Source organism: Platalea leucorodia (genome assembly GCF_965183815.1).
Source record: "Platalea leucorodia genome assembly, chromosome: 8".
NCBI lineage: Eukaryota > Metazoa > Chordata > Aves > Pelecaniformes > Threskiornithidae > Platalea > Platalea leucorodia.
Genome location: NC_138830.1, coordinates 36311990 through 36328094, shown reverse-complemented (window position 1 = coordinate 36328094; position 16105 = coordinate 36311990). Strand labels below are relative to the sequence as shown.

Below are 16105 nucleotides of genomic sequence, written 5' to 3'. Positions count from 1 at the left end.
TAGCATAACTTTCTGAATGCTTTTATTCCTGTTTTCTCTTCCCTAGGCTATGGAATGTCTACGGCAGTATTTTAAACAAAAAATAAAGATGCTACTTGATTATATGATTTTTCTCTTAGTTTTCATTGTGGTGCAAAGATACTGGTCCATGCTGTTTCCTCTGTTCCTACAGATGCACTTAAGATTTATTTAGAAGACGCGCTGAACTTTCTTTAATTTTATTTTGAAGTAAGGATTTCAAATGTGGGATGAAAATGAAAATAAGATAGAAAATATTTATACTTTCCCAAAGTAAACGAAGACAATTGGAGATGTGCTTTTTTTGTTAGTTTCTTAAATGAGGTGGTGAAGTATATTTGCTTCGTCAACTGGAGTTTGCAGCCTAGACCCCACCTCTCTTTCAAGTGAATAGGATGCTTTATGAAAGGGGTTAAGCCAGTAAAATCATAGTAAAGGGAAGCAGTTGGGGAATTAACATTTATATAAATGTGGTGGCCGTGACTAGCTGGGTGGGTGGCAGCTGATTTAATACTCTCAGATCTAGGGACTCGGAGGCTGCCTGCGACTGGAAGCTCTGCCTGCCTTCAGTATGGGGACAAAAGTATAGGGTGGGTTGCTTTTCTCATTTCCTTTCAATTCTCTTTCTCTATATGGAGAAAAGCAGGTTAATGAAATGTGCTGTGCCGGGACGGCGCCTGGGCTCTTGCAGCAGAGAAAGACTTGCCTCCTTCGGGGCTCCCTCCCCAAATGTTAGGGTGCCTATATGCCATCTTCTGCACTCTTCCTATTGTCAGCTGAGAAATGTCTGAACTCCTCACAAGGGGAGACACAGGAACAGTGGCACGGCATGGCCAAAAAGTTGCCTCTCTTAAACAAGATTACCTGTGCTAAGGGAGGGGTCTTGCCACAAAAGCAGCTCAGCAAGAAATCAAGTAAAAGACAATGAAATGTGTGGTTATCATGTGTAAAAAGATGGAGGAAGCCACCTCCACTGACCCTGTATGGGAGACAGCTCAATTATCCTTGCAGTTGGTACAGTGTGGCAAATTATTTTCCTTTGTCTGAAGTGGGTGGGAGACAGAGTTCAACTAAGCTCCATAAATTAATGTATGGAAAAATGACGGAGCCACTGTAATTAATAATTACTGTAGGTCTCTCATAGCAGGGTTTTCCATGATATCTGTTGGCAGCACCTGGAGTTGGCATTTCATTTACATTAAAGTCTGAGAGCTTGTGTGCCTTGTTAATGCAACGCGCAAATAAAGGCATGCACTGCTAGAGAGTTCCTTAGCGAGGGTGGAGTACAGCCGGAGGAGAAAAATGGAAACCTTTTGTCTCCGGTGTATCCTCAGCACACCGGTCTCATGCCCCAAGTCTGGAAAGTTTAAACCTTAGGTTTATTACACAATAGGAGAAATAAGCTGAAAAAGGATAAAGCGTTTGTTACAACATTTCATTTGTTGCAGCAGAGAATTTTAATACATGCCTCTCTCTCTGAGCTTTATAATGTCTAACATTTTTAAATGTAAATTGTATAATTGTAACAGGCATATTCTAGACTTCTGTTTTTTATTTTAATGATCTGTAATTAATAATTCATAGGTAATTTAAATAATTAACTTTGTGAAATGTATCAGTAATGTAGTAAGGAAACACCATTTCTACAGACCACAGCATGTTTAAATTGAGGATTTAAAGGTATCATGACACATATGAACTCCTCCAAATTGCTTGCTTTCACTGTCAGTAAAATATTTGTATTTATTCCAAGGGACAGACTGCCATGTTGAAAGTACCTATTAGGTGAACAAAGTAGCTATGATTTATTTACAAATGTCTAGGAAGAATGGGCTAGCTGATTTGGGCTTATTTTTCTAACTCAGGTGGGTGATTTTGCCAATCATCTCATGTTATCAAAGACGGCTGAACTTCAAATTTGCTCATTTTCTTGAAATTCCAGTGTGTATTTAAAAAACAAAACAAAACAACTTATATTCACACAAAAATGCCTATTATCTTGGCTTTTTCTTTGTAGCATTAGCCAGCCACTATCAGCGAAATAAAGTAGATTTAACTTTGGAAAGGTTTTCTTTCTCTATGTAGGTTTTTCTGGGAGACTTCAAATTGCCATAGAAATATTACAGGGAAACCCCATTGTGGAGGTGCAGCGCTAAGGAAAGCCACCTATGCTGGGGTTTAGGATTTGCATCCCGGTTTAACTTGGGTATCGCATTTACAGTGCTGACAGGATTTTGATGTCTCTGAACCAGGCGTTGTCCCTTCGAGGCAGTGAGCATTTGCTGCATGCATCACTTTGTCTGAAATACAGATGGAGGCTGGAAGATTTTTGCTTGGCTTTTTTTTTTTTTTTTTTTTTTTTTTTTTTTTTTTACCGAAGCAGGAAGATAAGTAGTGCTCCCAAGGAACATTCAGGAAGGCAGCACACGGGCTTTCTGCTGTGGGATGGGGGCACAGCAGCCGAAATCCTTCAGCTTGAGTCAGCTCGAGAACAGGGAGAGTGTCAGGCTCAGCGCTGCCAGGCTTGCTACTTGCATCCAGAGGAGGTAAAGAGAACCAGTTTTTTTAATTAATATTTTTTTTACATACAGTTGAAAGCATTTAACTGTTTTTATACATCTGAAATGATGAAGGAAGAGATGTGCAAATACCAATAATGTGTTTTCTTTCCGAAAAAGCCTGAAAATGCCCGTTTCTCGCAAACAGCAAGGCTACGTGCTCCCAACGAGACAGAAGGATAAAGCACTTACAGGGGTGGGAGAAGATTGAGGGATTGCACTAAAATTTGCAGAAGTGGTTTAGAGGAGACTGGGTGTTAGTAACTAGCAGGTTTGTTTTTAATATTTTGTCCCTCTTGCTGGTGTTTCACTATAAATGTGCCATTTCAGGCTGGGAGATACTTCGACTCATAGGGATGGCAGTTTAACTTTCAGATGTGAACAGTATATCCGGAGAAATGAATTTTCTGCCGTCAGGTTAAGAGAGTTATTTTATCTGCATGTATGTTGAAGCTAATGTACAGTTAGTCCAGCGACAGACACTGCAAGCTTGTCAGTGTGCCTCCTTTATGCCTTTTCCTTTTCTTTTCAAACTACTCCCTTATTAGCTAGTGTTTTCTGTGGTATTCAGAGAGAAGCCTATCCTCCTGTAACACAGCTGGACGCTCCTCTTTCCTCAGCTTTATCAATTTTTCGGTGCTGACAAGATTTCCAGTGGCTGGTTTCTCAGCTTACACCATCTCAGGAGACTCCTCGCCAGCTCTCGGTACAGTAAATTGAGGTGTGGTTTGCAGTGGCAACTGTGTTCTTCGTCCCTGCCCTTGCCATGCAAGGACGTGACACGGGCAGAAATTCAACATACAGGTTTTATTTGTCACTGCGTTATTTGAGCATGGTTTCCTCTTAGAGGGGGAAGAACGCACAGCTATTTCTCAAGAAAATGTGGAGTAACCACAATGCTAAAATGGCAGCGAAAGAAATAAGAAAATGGCGTCATCAGTGAAATTAGTTTCGATGGCTTGATTTGAGGGCGTCCTGCCTGATGCGAGGATGTTTTCAGCGAGAGGTATTACATTACAGGCTTAGTTATGACTGTACAATGAAAATTTTAAATCATTTAAATCTGTAATTTTTTCGCAGTATGCCCTTAAAAAGCATGATACCAGAGAGGTGGATATAATAGCTTATTCCAGTGGATCATCAGAAATTATCTTTGTTTGCATGATATAAATATTTTTAATATAGGGTTGCATTGTAGATCTTAAACCCATTGGAATTACCTCATAATTTAATTTATTTAAGCTAAACTCCAAAAAAGAGCCAAAGCCCTAAGTTTTTTGCTTTGATTGTGAATCTGTTGATGCGTCTATGATTTGTGTAGGGTTCTATATTTTAATCGGGATGCTAATACAAGGACATTTATAGCGCAGGGGAGAGACTGTAGCCACTCATCATGGCGCTGAGCAAAACCCCACACCAAGGTCATCCCTCTGCATTTAAAAATCTTGAGAAGAAACAGATAGCCACGTATTTGGAAACTTGACGAATGAGCTCAGATTTCAGATTGTGAGGTTTGTTCGCTCTGTGCCGATGCCGTTGCTGATGGTGAAACGCCGGTGCCAAAGGAGATGGGTTTCCCACGGGTCCTGCTGCTGGTCCTGCTGGCCTGATCTGTGTGGAGATCTTCCCTCGCTCAAGAAGTTCTGTTCCAAGTGAGATGACACTGCATTTCATTGCCTTTGTGACATTTTGGTTTCTTTATTAAGACAAACGGAAACGCTGGCAGAGATGCTTTCAGGTGTGATTACCAGTGTTAGTCAGCTGAACAATCTCCTTCTGGTGGCTCTTGAGTAATGTTTCCTATTGCCGTAATTGGCTGGCAAGAATCTGTCTACCTTCTTTCTCTAGTTCAGATTTTTTTTTTTTTTTTCATTGCTTTTCTTCCTTCTGTTCTTTGCATGACCTCTAAGCCGGCTAGGATTATTCAGGACAATTTTGTTATTGCATAGGTTTCCTTGGCGCTTTGTAGCTTGGTAGGACCTGGGATTTTTGTTGAACAGCTCCTAGTTGCATCGTAGGGAGAAAGAAAATGAGTATATGCTTGGGGAGGAAGAGACGATCACTGGAGAAGGTAGCACTGTTGCTTACACTATTTTTGTGTTGCATTAACAATTGCTGTCAAAAATGATGTGTGCAGTAGAGGCTGATAATTGTATGTGGAAGAGAACCTGATTCTGAGCAACTTCACTGTAAAGTTTTAGACTAAAAAAGGTATTATCTTAGTTTTATGCCATTAAAGTGTTTGTGACTTGGGGGAAAGAAAAAAAAAAAGCCTACTAAAACCACTTCTAACAGCATTCCTGTGTGCTGTGCAGCACAACATGACATGGCAAAGATTTTTTAGAGCCCGAGAATGAGAGACTAATCTGTGTAATTGAAGTTATTTTGATTTCACTCTGATGAAGAGACTCAACAAATAGTATGGGTAATTACTAATATTTTAATAATTAGCTACACTGTATAAGTAATATATAAATTACATATATTGCGATGGTTGATATATTTTGGTGGTTTTTAGAACAGTGTCCTACTTCACTCTAATTATTACACTTGAGTTTTTGTTAAATCTTGCACATTTCTCTGACGTATTTTGTAAAAAATCTTAAAATGCATAGGAACGCTGCAATGAATTTCCATGTTATGTTAGGAGTTAAGCCACCTGTAAGTACAATTTTAAGTGAAATACTGAGATCTCACAGTGCATGAAAGCCTGAGCTCACTGAGCATCCTATGTTGAATTAGATGAAACTAAAATTGAGTGGAGTCATGTTTTGTGCCAGCAATGATGATCTCTGTTTATACGCAGAACAAGCAGTGCCATGTAGCAGAGGCACTTCAATTTTGGGGCTGCTGTGTGAGCGCCTGGCACAATATTCCAGCAGGAAGTCTGAGCAGTGGTATTTTTCTAGATGTTTCCCGTGTGACATAGCTGTGCTCCCTGTATATTTCATGCTAAACATTGCTTATATTCGCTGCAAACACCTTGCACTCTCCTTGATGGCCGCATGCTCAGAATGCATTTCAGAGGACTGCGGTTGGGTGTGGGATATGATGGTGCCTCTCAGTGCTGGGGGATGGTTTGATATTAACTGATGGTTTGATATTGGCCTTCTGCATTTAATGGATGGTCTCCTGGCTGAAGCAGGAGCTAAGAGGTATTTGTATTTCTTCCCTTGAAGCCTGTATGTCTAAGAAGTACATTTCCAGTCTTCACTTGCCAGATCCAAATGGTCCCAGCAAGAGTCAAAGAGCATGCACCATCTGCCTCTGCTTCTGTTAGGAGCTGATCTGTGATTTCCTGAGGAGCATTTCTTTCAGCAATTTGAGTTTTTCCTGTCACGGCTAGAAGGAATAATGATACTTATCCAACACAGCAAAATCCAGTGTTCCTGGATACAGTCTGAAGATTACTGTGAAAACTGCATGAGTTTCACAGATCAAACAGTCTAAAATAGTAAAATAATACCAAAAAAAGTACTAGATTTTTGCATTGCTGGCACTAACCTATAGCAGGGCACACTTTGTAAATATTTGCCTAAGGCTTGCTGTGCAACACAGATTAAAGGCTGCATTCAAAACTGAGCATTACATCAATGACATGCCGATGGTGGGGCAGGGAAGCCCTGTTCCTGCCCCAGAACTTGTCTCCAGCGAGGGTTGCTGCTGTACATCTTCCACAATGCACACAACCTGTTGAAGAAGGCTTGTGGGCAAATGGCGGTGCCCCTTCTTCGTTCCGCAATGCGTGCTGCTGCCCACTGAGCGTGCGTGGGGAGTTGTGCGCATTGCCAACGCACGCAGGCTCTAGCACGGTATGCATCGACTCCTGCTGCCGCCAGAGTGAGGTCCATGTTGCTGCTCCTCCATCATGAAAGGAGACAGTATTGCAGGTCTGCAAAATCTGATTTTGCTGGAGCAGAAAGCCGCTTTTAAAAAAGCGACATAATCTTTAAAATCATTGCTAGTCACACAATGGAACAGAGATTAGGCTGGGGTTTGTATATTTTAATGACTTACTGCCACTGAAACGTTATCTGCTTGCAGGGTGGGGAGGAGCTCTCCTACCTTGGCTTTCAAACCAATTGAAGGTGAATATTGGCTACAAGCGTGGAGCATAGTCACGGTGCGTGGGGAGACGTGGTTCGAGACCCCTGTGAAGGCAGGTAGTGGAGCAGCACATCTTCCCCGAGCCCGGTGTTGTGGCTGTATTAGTGCAGTTTTGTGTTATAGCTATTAGTCTGCGTATTTTTCCCTCTTAAGCTTCAACATGGCTGTGGCTTTGAAAGTCTGTGATGTAACAACTGGCTTTGGGGTCTTAGCAAACTTTAAACCCTTCTGGTTTTTCCCTGCTTTTTCTCCTGTTTAGTCAACAGTGAATTAATTTTTTAGAAAAATGTTGCAGGATTTCCCATTCTTAACACAGTGGTAAGGAACTTGAGAAATGTGTATTGTAGTTTGACAAGCTCGGCTGTCTTAAGCTAGGAAAATTTTGTATTGCTAAATCCTTGAATTGCACACTGTATACAGGTGTGGGATGAGCCTCCTCAGACCTCCCTTCTCAGCAGACCTTTGCATTGGTGTACAATGAGTTGTTCCTTGTCTCTCATGCAGCTTTGAAGTGATGCTGACTGGTAAATCACCCTTCCTTGGGTTCTCTTCCTCTCTGAGGATCTCTGCACTTGGGCCCTCAGTCTGCTTTGGCCCTGCAGCAATTTTGCCATCTGAAGTCCTCCAAGGAGAAGGCCAATTTCACAAATGCTCCTAGCTCGTTGCATTTGGTAGCCGATTTTTGGGCAGCTGCCTTCCTGCTTTGAAGGACGCTGTATTGCACAGGCCAAGGTATGTAGTGAAGCTGCTTATCTGCATGTTTTTAGCAAAAGCTGATGCTTTCTGCAAAACATATCTTAGGGCACCTACAGAAGCTTCCAACAGACGCTAGTGTGATGCATGCAAAAGAAGAATCTGAATAGAGAAAAATATCGCCCATGCTACACTGGCGTGTCTCCATCCTCAGGAATACACTAGCTGGCTACACCATTGCTTACGGCCCTGTCCACCCATCTGTTTAAAGCCAGCTAGCAAGCATTGATGCTTGTGTCAGCATAAGCAATAATTTGGATTAAAAAAGCAATAATATATAGTATAGTCTGTTACTGTGGCAGTGGGTTCCAGGTGGCTTTGCTTCATTTTCTGTTTCTAGAGAGAACATGGCCAGGAGGGCTGTGCCAGGGTGCACCACCCCGGGAGTGTGCTCAGACGTGTGCACGTTTGCAGTAGGGTTGTATTTTGTAAATCATTTCTTAAAATTACTACTAGAAATAGTAAAATCAGGTGCTTCATCTGGAGCTACTGCTCCCAAACCATTGCTGAAGAGTGAGATTTTGCGTTTTTTTCTGTGTGTATTAACTGTATAATCATCATCCCTGCTGGGCCTTTGCAGGATTCACTGGACCTACTGTAAATCCAGCAGTTGGAAATATTTTAATCAAAGAGCAATTGACTTGAAATGGCCCCAGATTGTTCATTTCACTTTCTCCTTTCTTCCCCTGCCAGTGAAAAAGTAAGCATTGCTGTCAACATTCAGGGCCTCAGTATTCTATTTGGCAACATTTGCCTTCTCTTGACAGCTTGAATACTAAGATCAGGTATTAAAAGTATGGCCTGGCTGATGGAAGTAATTAAGAGACTTCTATCAGCCAGGAGAGAGTTTACTAACCTCATTTACTGCGGTAAATGGAAGAGACTTTCAATCTCCTGTCAAAAAGAGACCATCAGTGCACGCATGCCCTTTCGTACCAATAATGAATTAGTTACTGGACCACTTTCTTGCTGGAATTCAGGCTGGAGCAAGGCAGGTGCCGGTTCCTGTCACATCAGCCTGTGTCAGGCAACGGTTGCCCGAGATGAGAAATGACAGTGGAGCAAGGAGTGCGGCGAGAACAGGGAAATGGCACGGCCTCCCACAGGTCCTGCCCCTCCACTGGTGGAGCCGCTTTTACAAACCATCCTCGAGCGAGGCAGAGTGGGGCTGGATTTCAGAGAGAATTTGCAGGGGAGAATGTGAGAAGATCAGACTGGAATCCAAGGGGTGAGAGATCCAGGAAGGACTGGAATGTGCTGCAGAAAGATGCTGAGAGCCAGCAGACGTGCAAGAATAAGTGGGACTAGCTGGAAAATGGGAACGTGAAGGTGGGAGAGTGGGTGTATTTCTATGCCTCTGTCCCTGTTTTGCAAACACAATCTCATCAGATATTGTACAAATTGTGTGTAGGAAACGTTCAGCAGTGAGCGTTGCAGAGAACCTGTGATGGAGAAGAGTTGCGCTGCTTCCCTTCCAAACTAGATGCAGGAAGAATGTGTGGGAGTCCACAGTAACAGAGAGGAAAATTAAATGCCACTCACTAAAGCAGGACAGCATGATGTGACATTAGGGCTCTGTGAGCTTTTTGCGTAAACCTGCCTCAGGGAAATAAGATAAATTTTCATTTTCAAGCAAAATCCAGGCTACGTTGGGATTCCTGCAGTGGCAGAGCTTGTGCACAGAGAGCTTCAAGGTGAGGATTTCACCTCTGAGGTTTTAGCGATGCTTGTGTTAGCTATTCCTATCTTTGCCATCTGCCACTGTGAAATAGCCCTTTGTCTCCTAACAATATCTCTGTTCTCCTCCTGCTTCTCTCTTTGGATACCGAATATGAAGCGATGTCTTGTTGCTCGTTGTACAATCAGTAGCATCTCCCCTGAGAGGGCAGCTTCTGCGCTATGGGTCGTGTACTCCCTGTGCGTGCTGAATGCCATACCTCCATATCCTTGTTACAGTCTGCAAGCGTTCGTGGCAAAGTCAAACCTTGCCTCTGGGATTACAGAAAGCTTTTAGGACAGATGTAACTTGGTGAGCACAACCAGCACTGTTCAAGGCCCAGACTTAAGAGATACGTGAACCCTTAAAGCCATTATGTGGCCTGGGATTTTTGAGGACCAGAATTCTCTAGCGTAAAGCACATCTCTTCCATCTTTCTGCTCATCCTTGTTCTAGAGAGCTCTGCTCTTTCTTACAGCAAATGGACGTTTGTGTGCAGTTATATACATCTGTGAAATCTAAGTGTCCGGTGACCAAAGCATAGTGCACCACTAGGTGGCAATGCAATAAACCCAGGGAATAAATACTGTTACAGAGCGTCGCTTTCTTAACGTGTGAAATTTTGGCCACCAAAGCCTAGAGTGAGAACCCCAGGAGCTCTTGTTTGGCCTAACTAAGCAGAAGGAGTCTCGTGAGCAGTAGCAGGAGCCCCAGCATCAGCTACTGAAACTCCCTGTTCTGGGGTTTAACAATTAGCCTGTAATTAACTGAAGCAGCAGTTGTCATGCTACAGTCATAATGTTTAGCACAAGGCATAGGACAGCCTTTTTAAAATGTACCTCTCCTCAGTGAGGCATTACAGATATTATTTGGAATGTGTGAGGATTTTCCTTTGCTAAAGGAGTAGTTTTTGAGATTGAAAAAGACAATTATCATCCCCTGATTGGCATTCAGCGTGATGTAATCCCTTAAACGCACCCAGTGAACTCTCTGGGAGCTGGGAGGTTTCATTAAGAAAGATACTCAGCCTGGATTTACTGACTTCAAGGGAAGTTCAAGCACATCTTTAATTACTCTGCCGATTACCATTGTTGCTGTGTACCTTTCTAGGCAGGTACCTGCTCAGCTCAGGGCACACATCCCTCCAAGGAGAGAGGGGAGGACCGAGGGCAGTAAGGTAGGACTTGTATCTCTTGGGGCTTTCAGGAGCCCAGTGCTCACAGGGCAAGCAGGTAGCCAGGGTGCCCAGCACCTCTGCAAGCTGCGGTGCCTGGCTCAGTGTGCTCAGCACCTTCCATCGTATCCAGATAGCTGTAGGTCTGTGTCTTAGAGACGGTGGGCTTTTTTTGCCTGTAAAATTAGCAGCGTTGTTAGGATACGGCAAATGCATAGTGTTCTCTGCAGCATCAAATCCCTACCATCAGAAATGTGGCTGTATCTTCTGCTCATATGTTGGTGTGTGCCTTGATGGTCTAGAAGCACTGCTTGTTATCATTCCAGATAATTTTTTTCTAATTTAAGTTAGAGGTGGGGAAGTAAAAAATAAAAAAATTAAAAAAAAAAACCAACCCAAACAAAAACCCACCAAACTTGTTGCGCTCCCAAAGTCCTTCCACCCATTCAGACACGGACAAACCTTACAAAGCCATGTCTCCATCCTTCTCCACGTCTCCTGCATGGAGCCGAGGTCAGGTCTTGGCCTGGTTAGGTGACTGCGGCAGCCCTTGCCTTGGTGACAGCTGCTGTAATAGTTGGTCTCCAGACATGTGCAAGGATCTGGATTTAGCTCCCTTTTTCAGATTGTAACTGTGCTTTCTCTGTGGGCATTGTCTAAAAATAAAGCGGGACGTGGCGGAGGGTGAAATGAAGAATAGGCTGTGTAGAAGTGGCTGCTCTCTTCCGTGTGTAATTCAAGGGCTCTTCCTGGGGGAACCGTGTCGCACGTCTGTCTCGGAGGATGGCAGTTCGTTCTCTATCTGGAATACAGAAAGGGGTCGCATTCTTATTTCCAGCTGAAAGGGGTCACAGGCTGTCCCATACCACAAATGCTTGTTCTACATATTTCGTAAGGAAAGGGTGCAATGCCCTTTATTTCACATACTGGTGCTGGGTAAGAGGAAGGCAGACAGCACACCTATGTGGCAGAGTTTCCTGCTAGATTTCAAACCCTCCTCACTTCCCAGAGCTAAGTAGCAATCTATGATACCTGTAGTTGCGTGTAGTACTGCTGCAGGACTGTTTCTAAGACCTACCATAAATATATTTTCCCAAAGGTCCAAATCCCTATGACAGCAAGTTTCTGTCCTGCCACAGGATCCGTGCTCCTCTGGAGATCCTGAGCTCTACCTAGGTTGCATGGATCAGTACCGATATTGTCAGATTGTTGGGGCAGGAACCATTTATTCACAGGAGGATGTGGGGAATGAAGGGCACAAAAGCCTCCCGATTCCTGATGAGTTTGGTCAGATGCCTCTGCAATTGTGTATCCTCTTTGTGAAAGCATAAAGCATGGTACGTTGAATTCCCACTCCCTGGGTTTGTTAGCAGCTCTTAATTTTAGAGCTGTGGAGTGAGCATACAGACTCTTAAGATATTAGCACTTAATGGAGTTGATAATGTTATATTTGATTACTTCAGAGGGAGACAAAGGCTTCTTTTCCTTTTTTTATTATTTGAATAATGATTAAGTTGAAGTCTGGGAGTACAAATCAACTTGGCTTGTTTAATTGGTGATATAACAGTGAAAATGCAAAATAAAGCTATTCAAGTTAGCATGTAATAAATGTTTCCTGTTTATCTGTGCATTACTGCAGTTTACCCCATGGCTATTTGTTTAAAATTCAAAATATTGTATGTTTCCTAGTATGGGTCATGAAAGTAACCTTTGGGATAAGGAGTTCATTTAAATCAGTCTGTTCATGTACACCTGACCTCTTTGAGATTTACTGATACACTGAAAATTAAAAATACAATTCTTATGTGTTATTTTTTTACCCACTCCAGCTGTATGCATGGAGAGAAGCTGTGTGGTAAACTCTTCCTGTATGTTTTCCAACTGCTTAGTTATTTCCATCCTTCCTCAACTGACTATTTTTAAGGCTCTCTTTCACAGTTCCTTCAGGCCTCCAAGAGCTCCACTCCTGCCTGAAACTGCCAACTCAAACCCCATCCCCCCCAACATACTCAAGTCGAACAATCTTATCTTGGCTTATCGCTCCTACCAGCTTTCATCCTAGCTCCCGCAAATGGAGAGCAAGAGGACGCAGTTGCTGGGACACAGAGATAAAAGAGAATAGAAGCAGGACATTTCACTAGGATTTAATGCATATTAAAACAGGGGATTAATGCATTTTCGTTTTCACATGGCTCTGTATGGGCATCTTGCTGTACCTCTGGTGAAGTAAAGTGACCTTTAAACTTCTTGGGAGTGGATTGGGGAGAGAGCTCTGAGCACTTCTCAGAGTTGAAAGAGCTGAGTACTACAATATGTATCTGATGTTAGTGCAAGGCTGACTTTTTGACTGAAGCTCTGTTTCTCCTTTTCTGCAGGGATTCCTGAAGAATGAAAAAGATAATGCATTGCTGTCAGCCATTGAAGAGTCTAGGAAGAGGGTAAGTTGGAAGCAAGCACCATTTTTTTTCCTTTAAAAAAAAAAGGGGGGGGGGAGGGAGGGAGTCCCTAAGGAATTAATAAATTAGATATTTAATAAATTATCGGAATTTAAGAAGACTGTATTGAGAATGTAGAAAAATTAGACATTAGGAAATACTCGCGTAGAATTTCCAGAAGAAATACTTGTCAGTTGTAATTCAACTGCAGTATTTCGTAGTGTCAGGAGGCTCACAGTGTTAAATCTGTTTGAACAGAGAAGCTGTTGTTCGTAAGGCACAGCATGCTCGCTCCAACCCTCTCCGCATGGATGCTGCCTTTTCTAGAGGTGATAATGCTTAGGATATGAGGCTTATTTCCATTTTTGCTCTGAGAAATGCCCTGTGCCCTGACTTCCCGTACAGTGATGACACTGAAAGCATTTATCGTAGCTGTTTCTCTAGGTTACAGGAGTTGTTGAAGTACATACGACCACGTTCAGGCCTATGCAGCAGAAGTGCTGCAAGGTTTAATTCTTGTGTCTGTAGAAGAGCCAGAACACCATACTGCATCACATTGTCCAAAGGAAATCTCTCATATAAGGAAATAAAAAAAAAAAAGGTTTTTTTGAAGCAGTACAAAGGAAAATGCTACAATAAGAAAGTAAAGAGTTGTCACTTACGCTCAGGGTTTGCTGAGTCCAGTTTTCTTCCCTTGAAAAGGGGCCAGTACTTAAACAGGCTGTAAGAAAAAAAGACAGTTAGCCTTCCCCCGTTCATCTCCTGGCTCTTCAGCTCCAAGCAAGTAGTTGTTTTGAAGATTTTCTGAGCTGGAAGTTGTTTTCTGATGTGAAATTCATCCGATCTTGTTTCTGAATCTATTTATGCTTTCGGTATCTGTCATGTTCTGGGGCAATGATTTCCACAATTGAATTATGCAGTGTGGAAAAATGCTTCCTGTTGTTTGTCTTAAAACTGCTGCTTGGAAATGTCATTGCATGCTTCCTGGTGCTTATGTTACAATTGTTTCCCTCTGTGTACACTTGGGGCATCAGGTTTAGAACTGAGCCTGTGTTTCTTTCAAATGATAAGAAATAGTACTTAAGCATTATTAAATTATTTTAATTACACATAATTATACTGTAATTATTGAAGCATATTTAAAACCCTGTTGAAATTCTTATAGTGAAGGTAAGGATAAGACCTATATTCTACCATGAAAGTATAAAGTGAATTTATATAAAAGACAAACACAAATCTTATACTGTAGTTGCATGCATGCACTGTAATTAAATGTTTGCCAAATGTCACTGCCTCTTATCAATTCATTTATACTGGGGAATGTTTTGCCCCTTAATTGACAATATCCTAACAGTGGGCTGTAATGAGATAAAAAACTTATTCACCCAACCACGACATTTAGTTATGTATACTGCAGCGCAAAGCTACGTGAAAAACAGAGAAAGTTGGGAAAGAAAGAAGTGGAAGATCTAATATAGCTTATTCTCTATTTAGAGTTAGTGGAAATATTCTTATTACCTGTCCTGATATACTCAAGGCTGCTAGTTAGCATCACCCCAGCAATAAGAGGAAAGGTAGTGAAGCATCTTCTCTATCCTAATGCTATTGCCAAAATAAGGAATTCTGAGGGAAAAGTTATTTCCTTCCATGAGTTCCCCAATCGGATCTGAAAACAATGTAGCACATCAGCCATTTTAAAGGTAAAAGGATGTTTCTTCTTGGGGTATTATTTTCCTATGTGCTTTCCTTTTCATGAGTTATGTTCCTGATGAGAGAGACTTTGTGATTCTTTGGCACTGGTTAATTTTCCTTAATACTTTTATTTTTATTTTACCCTATTTCCTATTTAAAAGAAAAAACATACTGGTAAAGACCTGAAAATGAAATATGGGCAATAAGCACATGTCTCTGTTAAGAATGCAGTAAGTCAAACCTTTATAGCCTCCAGGGAGATGAAAAGCTAGTTATCATTAGAGAATTTAGTCTCAACAAACCATGTGGATCAGTGATGACCTGAATATTGTGTCTATGCTGCTAAATTAAAGAAAGAAGCCTATCGATTTCCAGCCTGCCAAGTTTTGCGTGTATTGCGGTACCATGGAAGAGACACAGATTTCCTGTTTTACTAGCTGAGTATGTGAGAGTTGTCTTAATTCCACGCACACCTACTTTCTGAATCCCCTTGTACCTGAACAGGAAGCCTGTTAAAATAATATGCAGCACATCATTAGCTCTCGAGGGCTGACCTGATTGATTTATCTAGTTGCTATTTTCTGTTTCATTTTTGAGCTGGTCTATTAATAGCAGAGCTAGGCTGTTTGGCGTTTCTATATGTTTCTTAGCTCTTGTTCTTCTTCACCAACAGACTTTTGCTATGGCTGAGGAGTATCACCGAGAATCAATGCTGGTTGAATGGGAACAGGTGAAACAAAGGATTCTTCATACTCTGCTTGCATCAGGGGAAGACGCTCTCGATTTTACCCAGGAAAATGAGGTAACTCTGTCTTTCTAAACACTGTGCATAGTCACGCACGGCATGTACGCAGCTGGCAGTCCAGCACTGCTGAAACCACCTCTGGATTATTCTGTAGCTACAACTGTATGAAGATGAGAAATATCAAATCTCTATTTAATTCCAGAATGGCTGTGACTAGCAGAATGCATTGTCTAGCAAAGTATCAAACCCTTTATGATTGTTTTTATTGACTGATGGGTACAGGCAGTGGCGCTCCTATTGCTGAAGCTATGTTTTAAGCAACATACGTGCAAGCTGAAAATTTGAAGTCACAGTAATGCATATTACGTCAATACACCCAGGGACAGAAAACACATTGGGGTGAACTTCACCGCAGGAAACGTTTGCAATGCTAATGAGACCAGACAGTTTCTCAGGTGTAACGATGCTCACACATAGGTCTTAGTGTGTCTCTGTCCCTTATCACTCTGTCCTAGCCAGGATTTATGGCTTTTCTTAGGAGGCTGATGAAGTATTTCAGGTTTCTTGGCAAAACCAGATGAATATTCAACAACAAAAAAAGAGGGAGTATGCTTTCTTTTTTACCTTACTCTCATGGAATGCAGATTCAAGTTTTGTGCCTCTAAGACCTCTAGTGTTCAGCAATTCAAGTGACTAAATCCTTCGAGCAAGATGGACCCTATGTTTAACATGGAAAGGTATTGACTAGCCACTTAAAACATTCCTTATCTTATGTTACAACTTAAAACTTTACAGTGTATTCTCTTAAAAAAAAAAAAAAGCTTCCGTTACATGAGTAGAGTAAAGCACAGTTACCTGCAGAGTTGTGGGAACTCTGCCCCTCTGAGCTAGAGGCATCAGACATCA

General features: G+C 41.9%; 1 protein-coding gene across 2 annotated transcripts in view; it reads left to right on the top strand.

Moving 5' to 3' along the window:
* NUP93 (nucleoporin 93) overlaps nucleotides 1-16105 on the top strand; it is a 78553-nt gene that overhangs the window by 32008 nt on the left and 30440 nt on the right. Inside the window, exons 1-3 of one of the 2 annotated variants that reach the window (XM_082320503.1) lie at nucleotides 12504-12553; nucleotides 12703-12765; nucleotides 15128-15256. In XM_082320503.1, coding sequence (XP_082176629.1) covers nucleotides 15137-15256 — 120 coding nt within the window. In that variant the 5' untranslated portion in view covers nucleotides 12504-12553; nucleotides 12703-12765; nucleotides 15128-15136. Of the gene's footprint in view, nucleotides 1-12503; nucleotides 12554-12702; nucleotides 12766-15127; nucleotides 15257-16105 lie in introns of those variants that run through there. The other variant, XM_082320502.1, reaches the window with a different exon arrangement.